The following is a 12,879-nucleotide window of genomic DNA, read 5'->3' on the forward strand; positions in this document are numbered from 1 at the left end:
ACTGAACCTAGCCTATGTTTTTAATTTTTTATAGAGGCTTGGGTCTTGCTATGTTGCCCAGGCTGGTTTTGAACTCCTGGCCTCAAAACAATCCTCCTGCCTCAGCTTCCCAAAGTGCTGGGATTATGGGTGTGAGCCACTGTGCTAGACGTTCCTTAATTTTGTAAGTGGCAGTCAAGGTTGCAAGAGGACCTAAGCTAGTATTGGAGTGAGCATTATGCAAGTATTGGAGGGTTTTTCATACAGTCTGCAGGATCACTTTTATTTCTGTTTCAGGAGCATAAGGAGAATTATTTTTTACTCCCTTATAAAGCCCAGTATCAATGAAAAGGGAGAGAAAGAACTAGAACCAATCACAACCTCTCAAGCCCTGCAGATTGCTGGCAGAGCTGGCAGATTCAGCTCGCGGTTTAAAGAAGGAGAGGTTACAACAATGAATCACAAAGATCTCAGTTTATTAAAGGAAATTTTGAAGAGACCTGTGGATCCTATAAGGGTAAGGTGTAACATGTTAATTAACTACTTCTCTGTGGAGGACAGTCATTCTTTCCCTCACCCACCATCCAGACTCTCACCTCAGACACATTTCTGGATACAGACATAAGTGAAAGAAAATTTTGTGCTATGAAAACTGCATTAAAAAAAGCCCTACTTTACTGCTTTGGAGAGCCACAGAGATCCTTTGATCAGAGAATGGTATGTAAGTGAAGGTCCAGATTGACGAAGTCTAGTGAGCCTGATTTGCCTTTACTTCCTTCCGGAATCTAGCAGCGGGAAGGAACAGGGAGGAAAGCAATTTCTTCAGCTGAGCACACAGAGCTACATTAGTGGACTGAAAAATGACCAGAAGCCTGAATATAGACGAAACCCTTGAGCATGGGGCAAAAACAGCCTTAAGCAATACAACTTCATCCAGTGAGGAGAAGGTTAAATTTTGGTTAATATTGGTTAATGAGTTAGAATTGTACATATTTGAAACAAACTTTCTAGTAATAGTTAAAATTTAAAGTTCCCTGGAAAATTCACCTACATGGCTTATCTCATTTGTCTGTGACACTAGATGAAGGGGAATATAGACATGAGATCATGCAGGGAGAAGCATGCAGGGAGAAGCTTCCAAGAGAAGGCTGTCCTGGAATCATTTCTGTAACTTCTTAGCAGTACAGTTAGGTTCGTGGGTGGCTCCTGTGACCTCCCTGCTTCCCTCCCGGGCATCTCATGTCTTGGACTCTTCTTCCCTCCCTTATGACTAATCTCTCTTGCCTCTTTTCCTCTTTGTCTTTTTCATTCACTTTCTCTCTCCGTTTCATACTTCATTCCTTATACTTACCTGTGGCCATGTCCTAACGCTGTAATGTGTAGTTAAAGAGAACTCACTTCCAGTTTAAAAATGTTCTCATGTCTTTCTAGATGTATGTATGTATGTTAGTTTTATTGCCTTGGTTAAAGTGACTGGGTTTTTCTCATTCATTTTAATTCAGTGAGGAGAATTGAGACATGGAAAATGGTTTTACCCTGGAAAACAGGTTTTTTTTCCTTTTTTTTTTTTTTTTTTAGATAGTGTTTCACTCTGTTACTCAGGCTTCAGTGCTGTGGCATGATCACGGCTCACTGTAACCTCAGTCTCCTGAGCTCAGGAGAGCCTTGCACCTCAGCCTCTTGAGCAGCTGGGACTTCAGGTGCTCACCACCATGCTTGGCTGATTTTTAAAAAATTTTTTGTAGAGATGGGAATCTCCTTATGTTGCCCAGGCTGATCTTGAACTACTGTCCTCAAGTGATCCTCCCACCTTGACCTCCCAAAGTGTTGGGATTACAGGCATGAGCCACTGCACCTGGCCATAAAATCTTTTTTTTTTTTTTTGAGACGGAGTCTTGCTCTGTCGCCAGGCTGGAGTGCAGTGGCGCGATCTCGACTCACTGTAAGCTCTGCCTGCTGGGTTCAAATGATTCTCATGCCTCAGCCTCCCGAGTAGCTCGGATTACAGGCACGCACCACCACACCCAGCAAATTTTTGCATTTTTAGTAGAGACGGGGTTTCACCATGTTGGGCAGGATGGTCTCAATCTCCTGACCTCGTGATCCACCCACCTCGGCGTCCCAAAGTGCTGGGATTACAGGCATGAGCCACGGCGCCCAGCCCATAAAATCATTTTTTATATGCTGCCAGATCATCATAGGCTTTAGAAATATGACTAAAATGTAAGCAAAAGACTAATTTCTCAGTGGCCATAATCTGTCATTTTTACTAAATCATCTCATCAACTTTTCTAATTGGTAATAAATGGTAAAATGATATTTTTTCTCTTTTACTCAAATTCTTGGCATTTACTTCATTTGGTGAGAGTTTAGCCTGATTGTATTTATTTGGTGAGAGCTTAGCCTGAATAGGACTTTATCATGCAATAACTTAAGAAAATTTGTCCTTTTTAAAAAAAAAAAAAATCAGCTTATGATTGTTTTTTCTTTTACCAAAAGGCAGCTGGTCTTCATCCAACTGCTGAGCAGATTGAAATGTTTGCCTACCATCTCCCTGATGCAACACTTTCCAATCTCATTGTAAGTGGAAACTCCCTTTCAAATCTCTCCTAAAAATGTTGATATGTCAAGTGATTACTGGTTAACCTCATGAGCATGAATGGATAGTCTGCCTTTGAGAAGTTGCTATTTATAAAATTTATTTTACAAGCGAAAATTTTTTCTCAAAATCTTTTGGGACTTTAGTCCTGAGGAATTTCCTCTCAGTATTTCAGGTGGGGAAGGATATGAGGGAGTGATTAAAGCAAGCCTTTATGGAAGTTTGTTCTGGATTAAAGAGATTGTCTTTTATAGACTTGAGTATGTTATTCATTGTTCATTTTAATTCACTTAGGCAGTCCAGTAATTTCGTGTCTTTTTTCCCCAGGATATTTTTGTAGACTTTTCACAAGTTGATGGGCAGTATTTTGTCTGCAATATGGCTGACTTTAAATTTTCTGCAGAGTTGATCCAGCATATTCCACTAAGTCTGCGAGTGAGGTATGTTTTCTGCACAGCCCCTATCAACAAGAAGCAGCCTTTTGTGTGTTCTTCACTGTTACAGGTAAGCCTTTATCTTTAAGCTATTTCGAGTGCCTTCCGGTTGATGCAGTTTCCCCAAACAGTACTTTGTTATTCAAAATAAAATAATTAGAAGAGTACTCTGTAATATGAGAGACTTTGTAAAAACTTAAATAGGGGTTAACAGTAGCAATAGTGTTCAGTTTTCTTAAGTGTAAAGCACTGAGCCAGGGGTTACTGTCTTGTATGAGCACCATGCCAGGGTTCTAGCCCCTTTTAACTCATTTGGGTAGGGATGCAAATCTCTGACTTCTGAGAAGCACGGGATTCCTGGGGGCCAGGAAGGACAGTGGACTATGGTGAACCATAAATCTCTACCAAGGCTGGGCGCAGTGGCTCACGCCTGTAATCCCAGCACTTTCGGAGGCCGAGGCAGGGGGATCACCTGAGGTCAGGAGTTCGAGACCAGCCTGGCCAAGCTGATGAAACCCTGTCTCTACTAAAAATACAAAAATTATCTGGGCATGGTGGTGGGCACCTGTAATCCCAGCTACTTGGGAGGCTGAGGCAGGAGAATCACTTGAACCCAGGAGGCAGAGGTTGCAGTGAGCCAAGATCGCACCATTGCACTCCAGCCTGGGTGACAGAGCGAGACTCTGTCTCAAAAAAAAAAAAAAAAAAAAAAAAACTCTACCAAGGTTTATCATAACAATACTTTTATTTTATTTTATATATTTTATTTTTGAGACAGGGTCTTGCCCTGTTGCCCAGGCTGGAGTGCAGTGGTGCAATCACAGCTCACTACAACCTCAACCTCCCCGGCTCAAGTGATCCTGCCACCTCAGCCTCCCAAGTAGCTGGGACTACAGGCATGTGCCACCATGCCCAGCTAATTTTTGTATTTTTTGTAGAGACAGATCTCTCTCTGTTACCCAGGCTGGTCTCGAGCTCCTGGAGGCAAGTGATCATCCCGCCTCAGCCTCCAAAAATGCTGGGATTACAGGCATGAGCCACCTAGTCCAGCCTAATATTTTAATTATTAAAAATGTTTTTGAAAGTATCCAAATGTCCAACAAGAGGGAAAAGGTAAACTACATTATGGCATATCCACTTGATTGGATATTAGGAAGACATTGCAATGATAATTATGATTATAATGAAGAAATCTACATAAGTGGTTACACTATAACAGTAAGTGAGGGAAGCGATTCAGAACTGTATGTACCTTATAAACACAACATGTTCTCTCACCTCCCACCCTATTTCCTCTGCTTTGCATGCTCTCCCCACCCCACTAAACCCAAAGGCCTCCTCTTCTCTGAATCTTGTCCTGACTCACTGAAGTTCACTGCCATTTCCTCTGTAGGCCTGAGCATTCTGCATATGAGCTATATTCTAATCAAATCTAGCTCTAAACTTATTTTTTAAATAACATAAATAGTCCAGTGCTGTGGCTCATGCCTGTAATCCCAGCACATTGGGAGGCCGAGGCAGGAAGGATTGCTTAAGCCTAGGAGTTTGAGAACATCTCCAGCAACATAGCAAGACTCCGCCCTTTTAAAAAAAATTACATAAATAGTACATTCTCTTTATACAAAATGAAAACATTACAGATAGCTTAAATGTGGCTCACTCCCCAATCTTAGTCCTCTGAAATAACTCCCTGTGTAAGTTTGTGTGTATCTTTGCAGACTGTTTTTCATTGCGTTTGCCTACGTGCATGTTCATGTGGAAACACTAGATTTGTTGTGAGGGTGCATTTCCTCATAAAAAATTGTCTCTTTTTTTTTTGAGACAGAGTCACTCTGTCGCTCAGGCTGGAGTGCAGTGGTGTCATCTCAGCTCACTGCAACCTCTGCCTCCTGGGTTCAAGCGATTCTTGTGCCTCAGCCTCCTGAGTATCTGGGATTACAGGCACGTGCCATGCCTGACTAATTTTTGTATATTTTGTAGAGGCAGGGTTTCGCCATGTTCCCCAGGCTGGTCATGAACTCCTGAGCTCAAGTAGTCCACCCGCTCAGCCTGCCAAAGTGCTAGGATTACAGGCATGAGCCATTGTGCCCAGCCCTATCAATGCTATCTTAATGAATTACTCACAACTTGCCTTTTTTTTCTCTTAATAATATGTGTTAGAGATCTTCCATGTCCAGATGTTTACCTAGAAAATAGTTTCTAGGCATTTGTGAAAAACTTAGCTAGCATAAGGTTGAAGTTTATGGAAGAGTCTTAAAACTGCTGTAAACTGACCTGGGTGGAACTCAGTCCCATGGCCTTGGCCCCATTCACACCGTCCTTTAAACGGCTATTCTAGGGAATAGAAGCTCTTTATTAAGATGTAGGGAGTCTCTGGAACGTGCGGGTCAACAGTTGCTTGTTTTCTTAAGATAAGGTCTCACTATGTTGCCCAGGCCGCAGTGCAGTGGCACAATCATAGCTCACTGTAACCCCAAACTCCTGGGCTCAGGTGATCCTTCCACCTCAGCCTCTTGAGTAGCTAGGACTACAGGTGCGCGCCATGATGCGCGGTGTGTTTTCTTTTTGAGATGAAGTCTCTCACTCTGTTGCCCAAGCTGGAGTGCAATGGTATGAGCTTGGCTCACTGCAACCTCCGCCTCCCAGGTTCAAGCGATTCTCCTGTCTCAGCCTCCCGAGTAGTTGGGATTACAGGCGCCTGCCACCATGCCTGGCTAATTTTTTGTATTTTTAGTAGAGATGGGGTTTCACCATGTTGGCCAGGCTGGTCTCAAACTCCTGACCTCAAGTGATCCACCCGCCTTGGCCTCCCAAAGTGCTGGGATTACAGGCGTGAGCTGCCACGCCCGGCCGCTCCATGTGTTTTCTGTTTAAAAATTAGAATATGAAATCTAGAGGCTTTTCCTTTTTTCTTGATCTTTGTCATTACTGAACTATGAAAGAGCTCAATCACATTAATGACTTAGGATGCCCCTTAGGACTGTGATTTGGAAGCTGTGCTCCATGGAGCTCCTTTAGGGCCAGCTGCTGGATGGCTGGATGGCTGGCTGGATGGATGGCTGGCTGGCTGGCTGGCTGGATGGATGGATGGATGGATGGGCGGATGGGCGGGCATCTCTCCCTGCCCTCTCTGCATAGCTCCTTACTTAGCTCTTTTATGTATTGGGCTTCCACTAGTTGTTTGTGGCCAAAAAAAATAGAGCCACTGCTTTATAACTTGAGAACTCATGCTTGGCCTGTCCTGTCTAGCAGGTAGTGTGGTCACATTTCTACCCTTTATGGCTATCCTACTTGGCATTTATTAAACTTAGCAGAGTGGACCAGACTGAATTTAACAAAATTGTGGTATTATTTAACCACAGTTGATCTAAAACTGCTCTTCCTCTCTGAAGTATTAACCTTGCTTAGGTTAAGCATTTAGAGATAATTTCCCCTAATTAGGAAATGAATCATTTGAAATCAGCTTGAATCTTGAAGCTGAAGGTTTTATTTAAACTCTTGCTTGAGGGGTCTTGCTGTGTGGTTGTATGTCTATCTTCTGTAGTACAGGTGATGTATAATATTGCCTAATGTCTGGAATGCAACATGGTTTTGAAAGCACATTCCCCAGCAGTGTCTTGTGGTGTCTCACGTCACCGATGAGGAAGCTGAAGCAAAGAGTGGTGACTTGGCCAAAGCCACACAGCTCGCAGGAGGCAGATCCAAGATTGACTTCTGACCAGCCTTGCACCAGGCCACCTCAGAGGGTTTCTGTATAATAAGGGAGGACAGCCAGGTGCGGTGGCTCACACCTGTAATCCCAACACTTTGGGAGGCCAAGGCAGGCAGATCACAAGGTCAGGAGTTTGAGACCAGCCTGACCAACATGGTGAAACCCCGTCTGTGCTAAAAATACAAAAATTAACTGGGCGTTGTGGCGGGCGCCTGTAATCCCAGCTACTCAGGAGGTTGAGGCAGGAGAATCACTTGAACCCAGGAGGCGGAGGTTGCAGTGAGCCAAGATCGTGCCATTGCACTCCAGCCTGGGTAACAGAGCGAGACTCCGTCTCAAAAAAATAAAAAATAAGGGAGGACATTAACAAGATAGAGAAACTTAAGCTTGTATTTGAGGTTATAGGACTATTACATAATGAGATAGAAATAGGAGTGTTCAGGTACTGTCTATCCATAGCTTAGAACATCACATATTCCTAAATAAGAGTTAACAGACTTAGGCCCTGGACAGTTAGTCCTTCTACAGCTTCTTTTTTTTTTTTTTTTTTTTTTTTAACTGCTCCGTGTGGAGCAGGGATACCCTATAGGTAGTGTGCCCAGAGTAGCCCTTGAACTTCTGCTGCACATATTATTACCCTGGTTTTAGAAAAAGAAGGAAGTCATCTTTTTTTTGTTTTTTCTTTCTCCAAATGGTCTCACTCTGCTGGAGTGCAGTGGCACGATCATGGCTCACTGTAGCCTTGACCTCCCTGGGCTCAGTAATCCTCCACCTCAGCTTCCTGAGGAGTAGATGGAATCACAGGCACATGCCACCATGCCCAGCTAACTCTGTGTTTTTTTGTAGAGATGGGGTTTCTCCATGTTGCCCCAGCTGGTCTCGAACTCCTGGGCTCAAGTGATCTACCCGCTTCAGACTCCTAGAGTGCTGGGATTATATACATGAGCCACTGTACCTGGCCTTATAAAGTATTAAATGTTCTTTAAAATGTAGAAAAGTATAAAGGAGAAAAGAAACCACCTGTCTATTGAAATACAACCACAATTAATGTTTTGTTTTGCTTTCTTTTTTTTCTCTTTCTAATTATAGACTTAAGGGAATTCTGACACTTCTCTGAAACTCTTTTCCTCTTTCTCTGTCAGTTTGCCAGGCAGTATAGCAGGAATGAGCCCCTGACCTTTGCATGGTTACGCCGATACATCAGATGGCCTTTAGTTCCACCTAAGAATATTAAAGACCTCATGGATCTTGAAGCTGTCCACGATGTCTTGGATCTTTACCTGTGGCTAAGGTACCAACATTTTTCCTTTATGTGCTCTCATTTTTCTAGTGGACAAATTAAAGTTTTTATGAATTTGTTTTTCTATTTCAAATTATGGACATATTTGCAAGATACTCTGTATTATGTCTGTTGTCCATAAAGGCAGTTCAACTGATGGAATGGTTTATACCCATTCCAAAAATGACTTGAGTTCTTGCAATTCTAGTTAAGATGGCTAGGTGAGAAGGAAGGTCCACTGGACTCCTGCTGGTCAAAGGATGGTCCTTGGACCAAAAGCATTGGTATCACCTGAGAGCTTGTTAGAACTAAGGAGTATCAGGCCCATCCCTGACTTGATCAGATTCTGCATTTTAACAAGATCCCTGGGTGATTCACTTGTACGTTATCATTTGAGAAGTCCTGTTCTAGGCCAGTGATTCTCAAAGGAGGGGCATGTCCCTCTCCAGGAGTATATCACAGTCTATTGAGGTATAGTGCCGACCCACCCTCAGGATGACATATTCCTCGGGTGTGTGGGGGCAGAAATCAAGGTTGAGCAAAGGCACTGAAGAGAGTTTGCAAAAAGAACATTTAGAATTAATCAATGTCAAGATGTAGGTGTGCCATTGAGAGTTGTCCAGACTGCGATAAGAGCTGTTGCTATAATGCTAATGTGTCTTTTTCCTAGCTACCGATTTATGGATATGTTTCCAGATGCCAGCCTTATTCGAGATCTCCAGAAAGAACTAGATGGTATTATCCAAGATGGTGTGCACAATATCACTAAATTGATTAAAATGTCTGAGACGCATAAGCTGTTGAATTTGGAGGGCTTTCCATCAGGGAGCCAGTCACGATTGTCAGGAACCTTAAAGAGCCAAGCTAGAAGGACGCGCGGCACCAAAGCTCTAGGGAGTAAAGCTACTGAACCACCCAGCCCTGATGCAGGAGAGCTGTCCCTTGCTTCCAGATTGGTGCAGCAAGGACTCCTCACTCCAGACATGCTGAAACAGCTAGAAAAAGAGTGGATGACACAACAAACTGAACACAACAAAGAAGTCTGGGACTCATCCAAAACGGACGAGAAGAAAGAAGGAACCTGATTCAGACTAGTTTTCTGTTCCTGTGTTTTTTTTTTTTATTTAATTTTGCAAATAAAAATTTATTTTGAATCCTTTTTCCTCATATGCATTTACTCCCTCCTCTAGTATTGTGGCTATCTGGTACCGGGGGATTTTTGGTGTGTGTGTGTGTGTGTTTGTGTGTGTGTTTTTTTGTTTGTTTGTTTTTTGGGTTTTTTTGCACAGAAAAATCACTCTTGACGACTAAACTTGTTTTTTTTTTTCAACATTTAGAAAATACTAGGATATCATAGAGGTTTAATTTAAATCTTTATATAATGGCCATTTGTAGGATAGTACTAAGACAGCGCACTATAAGGAACTCTGCATGGGAATAAAATCACTTTGGTGAATTGTTTGACCAGTTTCTTATGCCATGCTGAGGATGTCGTGGATGCAGCTCTTTGACAAACATTGCTGTCTATTGTACCCATATACCAGAGGCTATTTAGGTGCTGGAAATATGCAGTAAGCAAGACTGACAATGTTCTACTCTCATGGATCTCATATTTGGTAGGAGAGATAGGAACAGGTTAACAAATAAATCCTGTCGGATCGGTGAGGGCAGAGATTGTAGTCTATTTCACTGCTGCATCCACAGTATCTGGAATATAGCAGGAGCAAAATCAGTCTGTGAGATGAATGGGTGTAATTTTAGAGATGAATGTTAGAAAGAAGTAGAATAAGGAAAGAGTGATGCTGAGTGGCAGGGAAGGGCTGTTTTAGGTAGGGTGGTCTTCCCTTGTCCAAAGGCCAGTCTGATGCATAGTGGCCTACACTTGTCCAATGAAGTTTTCAACCCTGTTCAGAAACCTGGCTAAAAGGGGTTTAAAGGTGGAAGCTTTGGAGTTAGACAGATGTGGTTCCTTTTCATATCACAGCTTCGTAGCCTTGCCATCTCTGGGCTTGATCTCACATCTGAAGAAAATGGTCAGTACGCTCATTTAGAGTTGTTTTGGAGATTTGTAATTACGTGCCATTTATCACAGGGGCCTGGCACACAGGAAGCATTTTATTATATAAATGAACCTGAAGGTTTGGGTCCACTCTGGGCTGTGAATTGAGCTCTCAGATTATTCTGACAACTGAACTAATTTCTTGAGCAACTATTGAATTGGGGCTGACCTCATGGTAGGGATTAAATATGATTTGACTCAAATTGGGTGAGGGAATGTAGCCAGATCTGCAACCTCTCTCTGCTTTTTTCTTTGATAGTTCAGAGGTAACATTTAACTGAGATGACAATCTTCATTCTGACCTTTGCCTTCATGGAAATAAAGGCAGAGTGGGTGGCACTGACTCTATTTCCCTCTTGCTTATGGATAAACTAGTGAAATGCCTGGAAGGGCTTATCTCTTGATATTCTGCAGTGGGGCAACTGCAGCTTCTAGAATTTGCTTACCCCTGTGACTTACACCATAGCAGACATAATCATTCTTGTCCAGATGGTTACAAGAAATATCTATGAACTGAACCAAATAGTGGATTTGGTCCTGTTGTATGCAAGTGATGGGGTACATCACTTAGAGTGCTGTTAACTCTCCTATTTTCTCCAGTTTGGGGGCCAGAGTTGTTAAGTCAGAGAAAGACTTAGGCAAGACACTTAAAAACTAAGGCAAGTGAAAAGTCCTGAATATGTTAAATAAAGAAGTGGCTGGGCGCAGTGGCTCGTGCCTGTAATCCCAGCACTTTGAGAGACCAAGGCAGGAAGATGCCTGTAATCCCAGCACTTCGAGAGACCAAGGTCAGGAGTTTGAGACCAGCTTGGGCAACACAGTGAGACCCCATCTCTACAAAAAATTTAAAAGATTAGCCGGATGTGGTGGCATTCACCAGTAGTACAGCTCCTTGGGAGGCTGGGGTGGAAGGATCACTTGAGCCCAGCATATCGAAGCTGCAGTGAGCATTGATCATGCCACTGCATTCCAGCTTGGACAACAGAGCGAGACCCTGTCTCTAAATAAGTAAATAAATAAAGTTAAAGCCTCAAATTAAGAGAGGTGGGGGTGGGAGGTGCTGCTTGAACATTCAGCTAACGAGCATTTATAAATAGTGGTAGTTTGCCCTTTCGCGTCTCCTTCCTTTGGAGGGAAAGGAGGGCACTGTGGTTAGAAGAAGAGACTAAAGAAAAGATGGCAGCATGTGAAGCAAAACAGGAAAGATAGAATTGGAGTGGCCCTGCAGAATTCTCTTCAGTGTACCTAAAATTGTTACCAAGAAAGCAGCCTAGTCTTCCTTCTCTACAACAAGCTTGACATGTCACTTATCTTTCTTTGTGGGCTTCAGGGCCAGCTAAATTCCAGGCGTTCACTTCCATTTCACTATGGTCGTGTCACTCTTTGTGAAAGACAGCTGTTTCCTATCCTTGCAGTCTTCTCACAGATTCTGAAGTACTCGCCTGAGAGCCCTCCATGGATTATTATGGATTCCACTGAACTTAAACATGGGATGTGGACTAGGGCTTAGAGACTAATCTCAGCCTATCACTATACAGACCTGATAATTTAATAAAATGTGATTAGAAAATGACTGGGAATAATATCCAGTGACTTGTAATGTTTTGTATGTTATATATGTGGAAGAGTGTAAATCTGCAAAATGAAACTCTTGAAAAGTAACTGTAAATCACAAATATATAAAACTATCATCACAAATTAGAGTCTCTTATGACTCAAAACTGGGAGTCTGTAATTATGATGTAGTCATTCTGTGTGTGTCTAACTCAAACCTATTAGGATGTAATGAAAAGTAGAGATTTGCTATGGGACAGGCAAATGGATAAGGGAATCATGCTGAGATTTCCCTCTCCTGTTTCACAGCTTTAAAATATATAAACCTGGCTGGGTGCAGTGGCTCACCCCTGTAATCCCAACATTTTGGGAGGCTGAGGTGGACAGATCGCTTGAGCTCAGAAGTTCAAGACTGGCCTGGGCAACATGGCAAAACCCTGTCTCTAAAAAAAAAGCAAAAATTAGCCAGACGTGTTGGTGTGCGCCTGTAGTCCCAGCTACCCAAGAGGCTAAGGTGGGAGGATCACTTGAGCCCAGGAGGCGGAGGTTGCAGTGAGCTGAGATGGCACCACTGCACTCCAGTCTGGGTGACAGTACCAGACCCTGTTTCAAAAAAATAGATAAACCTCCACCTATAGTATCTCTAGATAAAGTAATTTTTAAGTCTTCTTCTGTTTCTTACATTATTCTAATTCCTTTTTTTTCCTAGCTTGGTTTGATTTCTACCTTTATTGTTGGAAACTTGTCTCACGTGTCTAGTGATCCTTGCCTGTGTCTATGTTTAAAAGTGAAGAAATAAGCTAATGGAGAGCTCTGTTTATAGGCCTAATGTCTTTTCAGTTTTTATGCAGGTTGATTGGATGATAAGCTGGCTTTTTAAATGATTCCCCAAATGTCAGTATCTGTAAGGTTTATTTTACTTTATTTTTTGAGTCAGAGTCTCATTCTGTTGCCCAGGCTGGAGTGCTGTGGCATGAACTCTGGTCATTACAACCTCTGCCGCCCAAGGCCAGATGCAGTGGCTCACGCGTGTAATCCCAGCACTTTGGGAGGCCAAGGCGGCGGCAGGGGGGAGGGGTTGGATCATGAGGTCAGGAGTTCGAGACCAGCCTGGCCAATATGGTGAAACCCAGTCTCTACTAAAAATATAAAAATTAGCTGGGCACGGTGGCATGTGCCTGTAGTCCCAGCTGCTCGGGAGGCTGAGGCAGGAGAATCCCTTGAACCCGGGAGGCGGAGGTTGCAGTCAGTTGAGATCGCTGC

General features: G+C 42.9%; 1 protein-coding gene across 1 annotated transcript in view; it reads left to right on the top strand.

Moving 5' to 3' along the window:
* The window catches only part of SUPV3L1 (Suv3 like RNA helicase), a 28,971-nt gene extending 19,809 nt beyond the window's left edge, over positions 1 to 9,162 (top strand). The window contains exons 11-15 of the mRNA XM_055274529.2: positions 277 to 496; positions 2,479 to 2,559; positions 2,906 to 3,082; positions 7,867 to 8,015; positions 8,674 to 9,162. Of these exons, the coding sequence (XP_055130504.1) occupies positions 277 to 496; positions 2,479 to 2,559; positions 2,906 to 3,082; positions 7,867 to 8,015; positions 8,674 to 9,088 (1,042 nt within the window). The 3' untranslated portion in view covers positions 9,089 to 9,162. The remainder of the gene's footprint in view (positions 1 to 276; positions 497 to 2,478; positions 2,560 to 2,905; positions 3,083 to 7,866; positions 8,016 to 8,673) is intronic.
* The last annotated feature ends 3,717 nt before the right edge of the window (positions 9,163 to 12,879 follow it).

Source organism: Symphalangus syndactylus, chromosome 4 (assembly GCF_028878055.3).
Source record: "Symphalangus syndactylus isolate Jambi chromosome 4, NHGRI_mSymSyn1-v2.1_pri, whole genome shotgun sequence".
Classification (NCBI taxonomy): Eukaryota; Metazoa; Chordata; class Mammalia; order Primates; family Hylobatidae; genus Symphalangus; species Symphalangus syndactylus.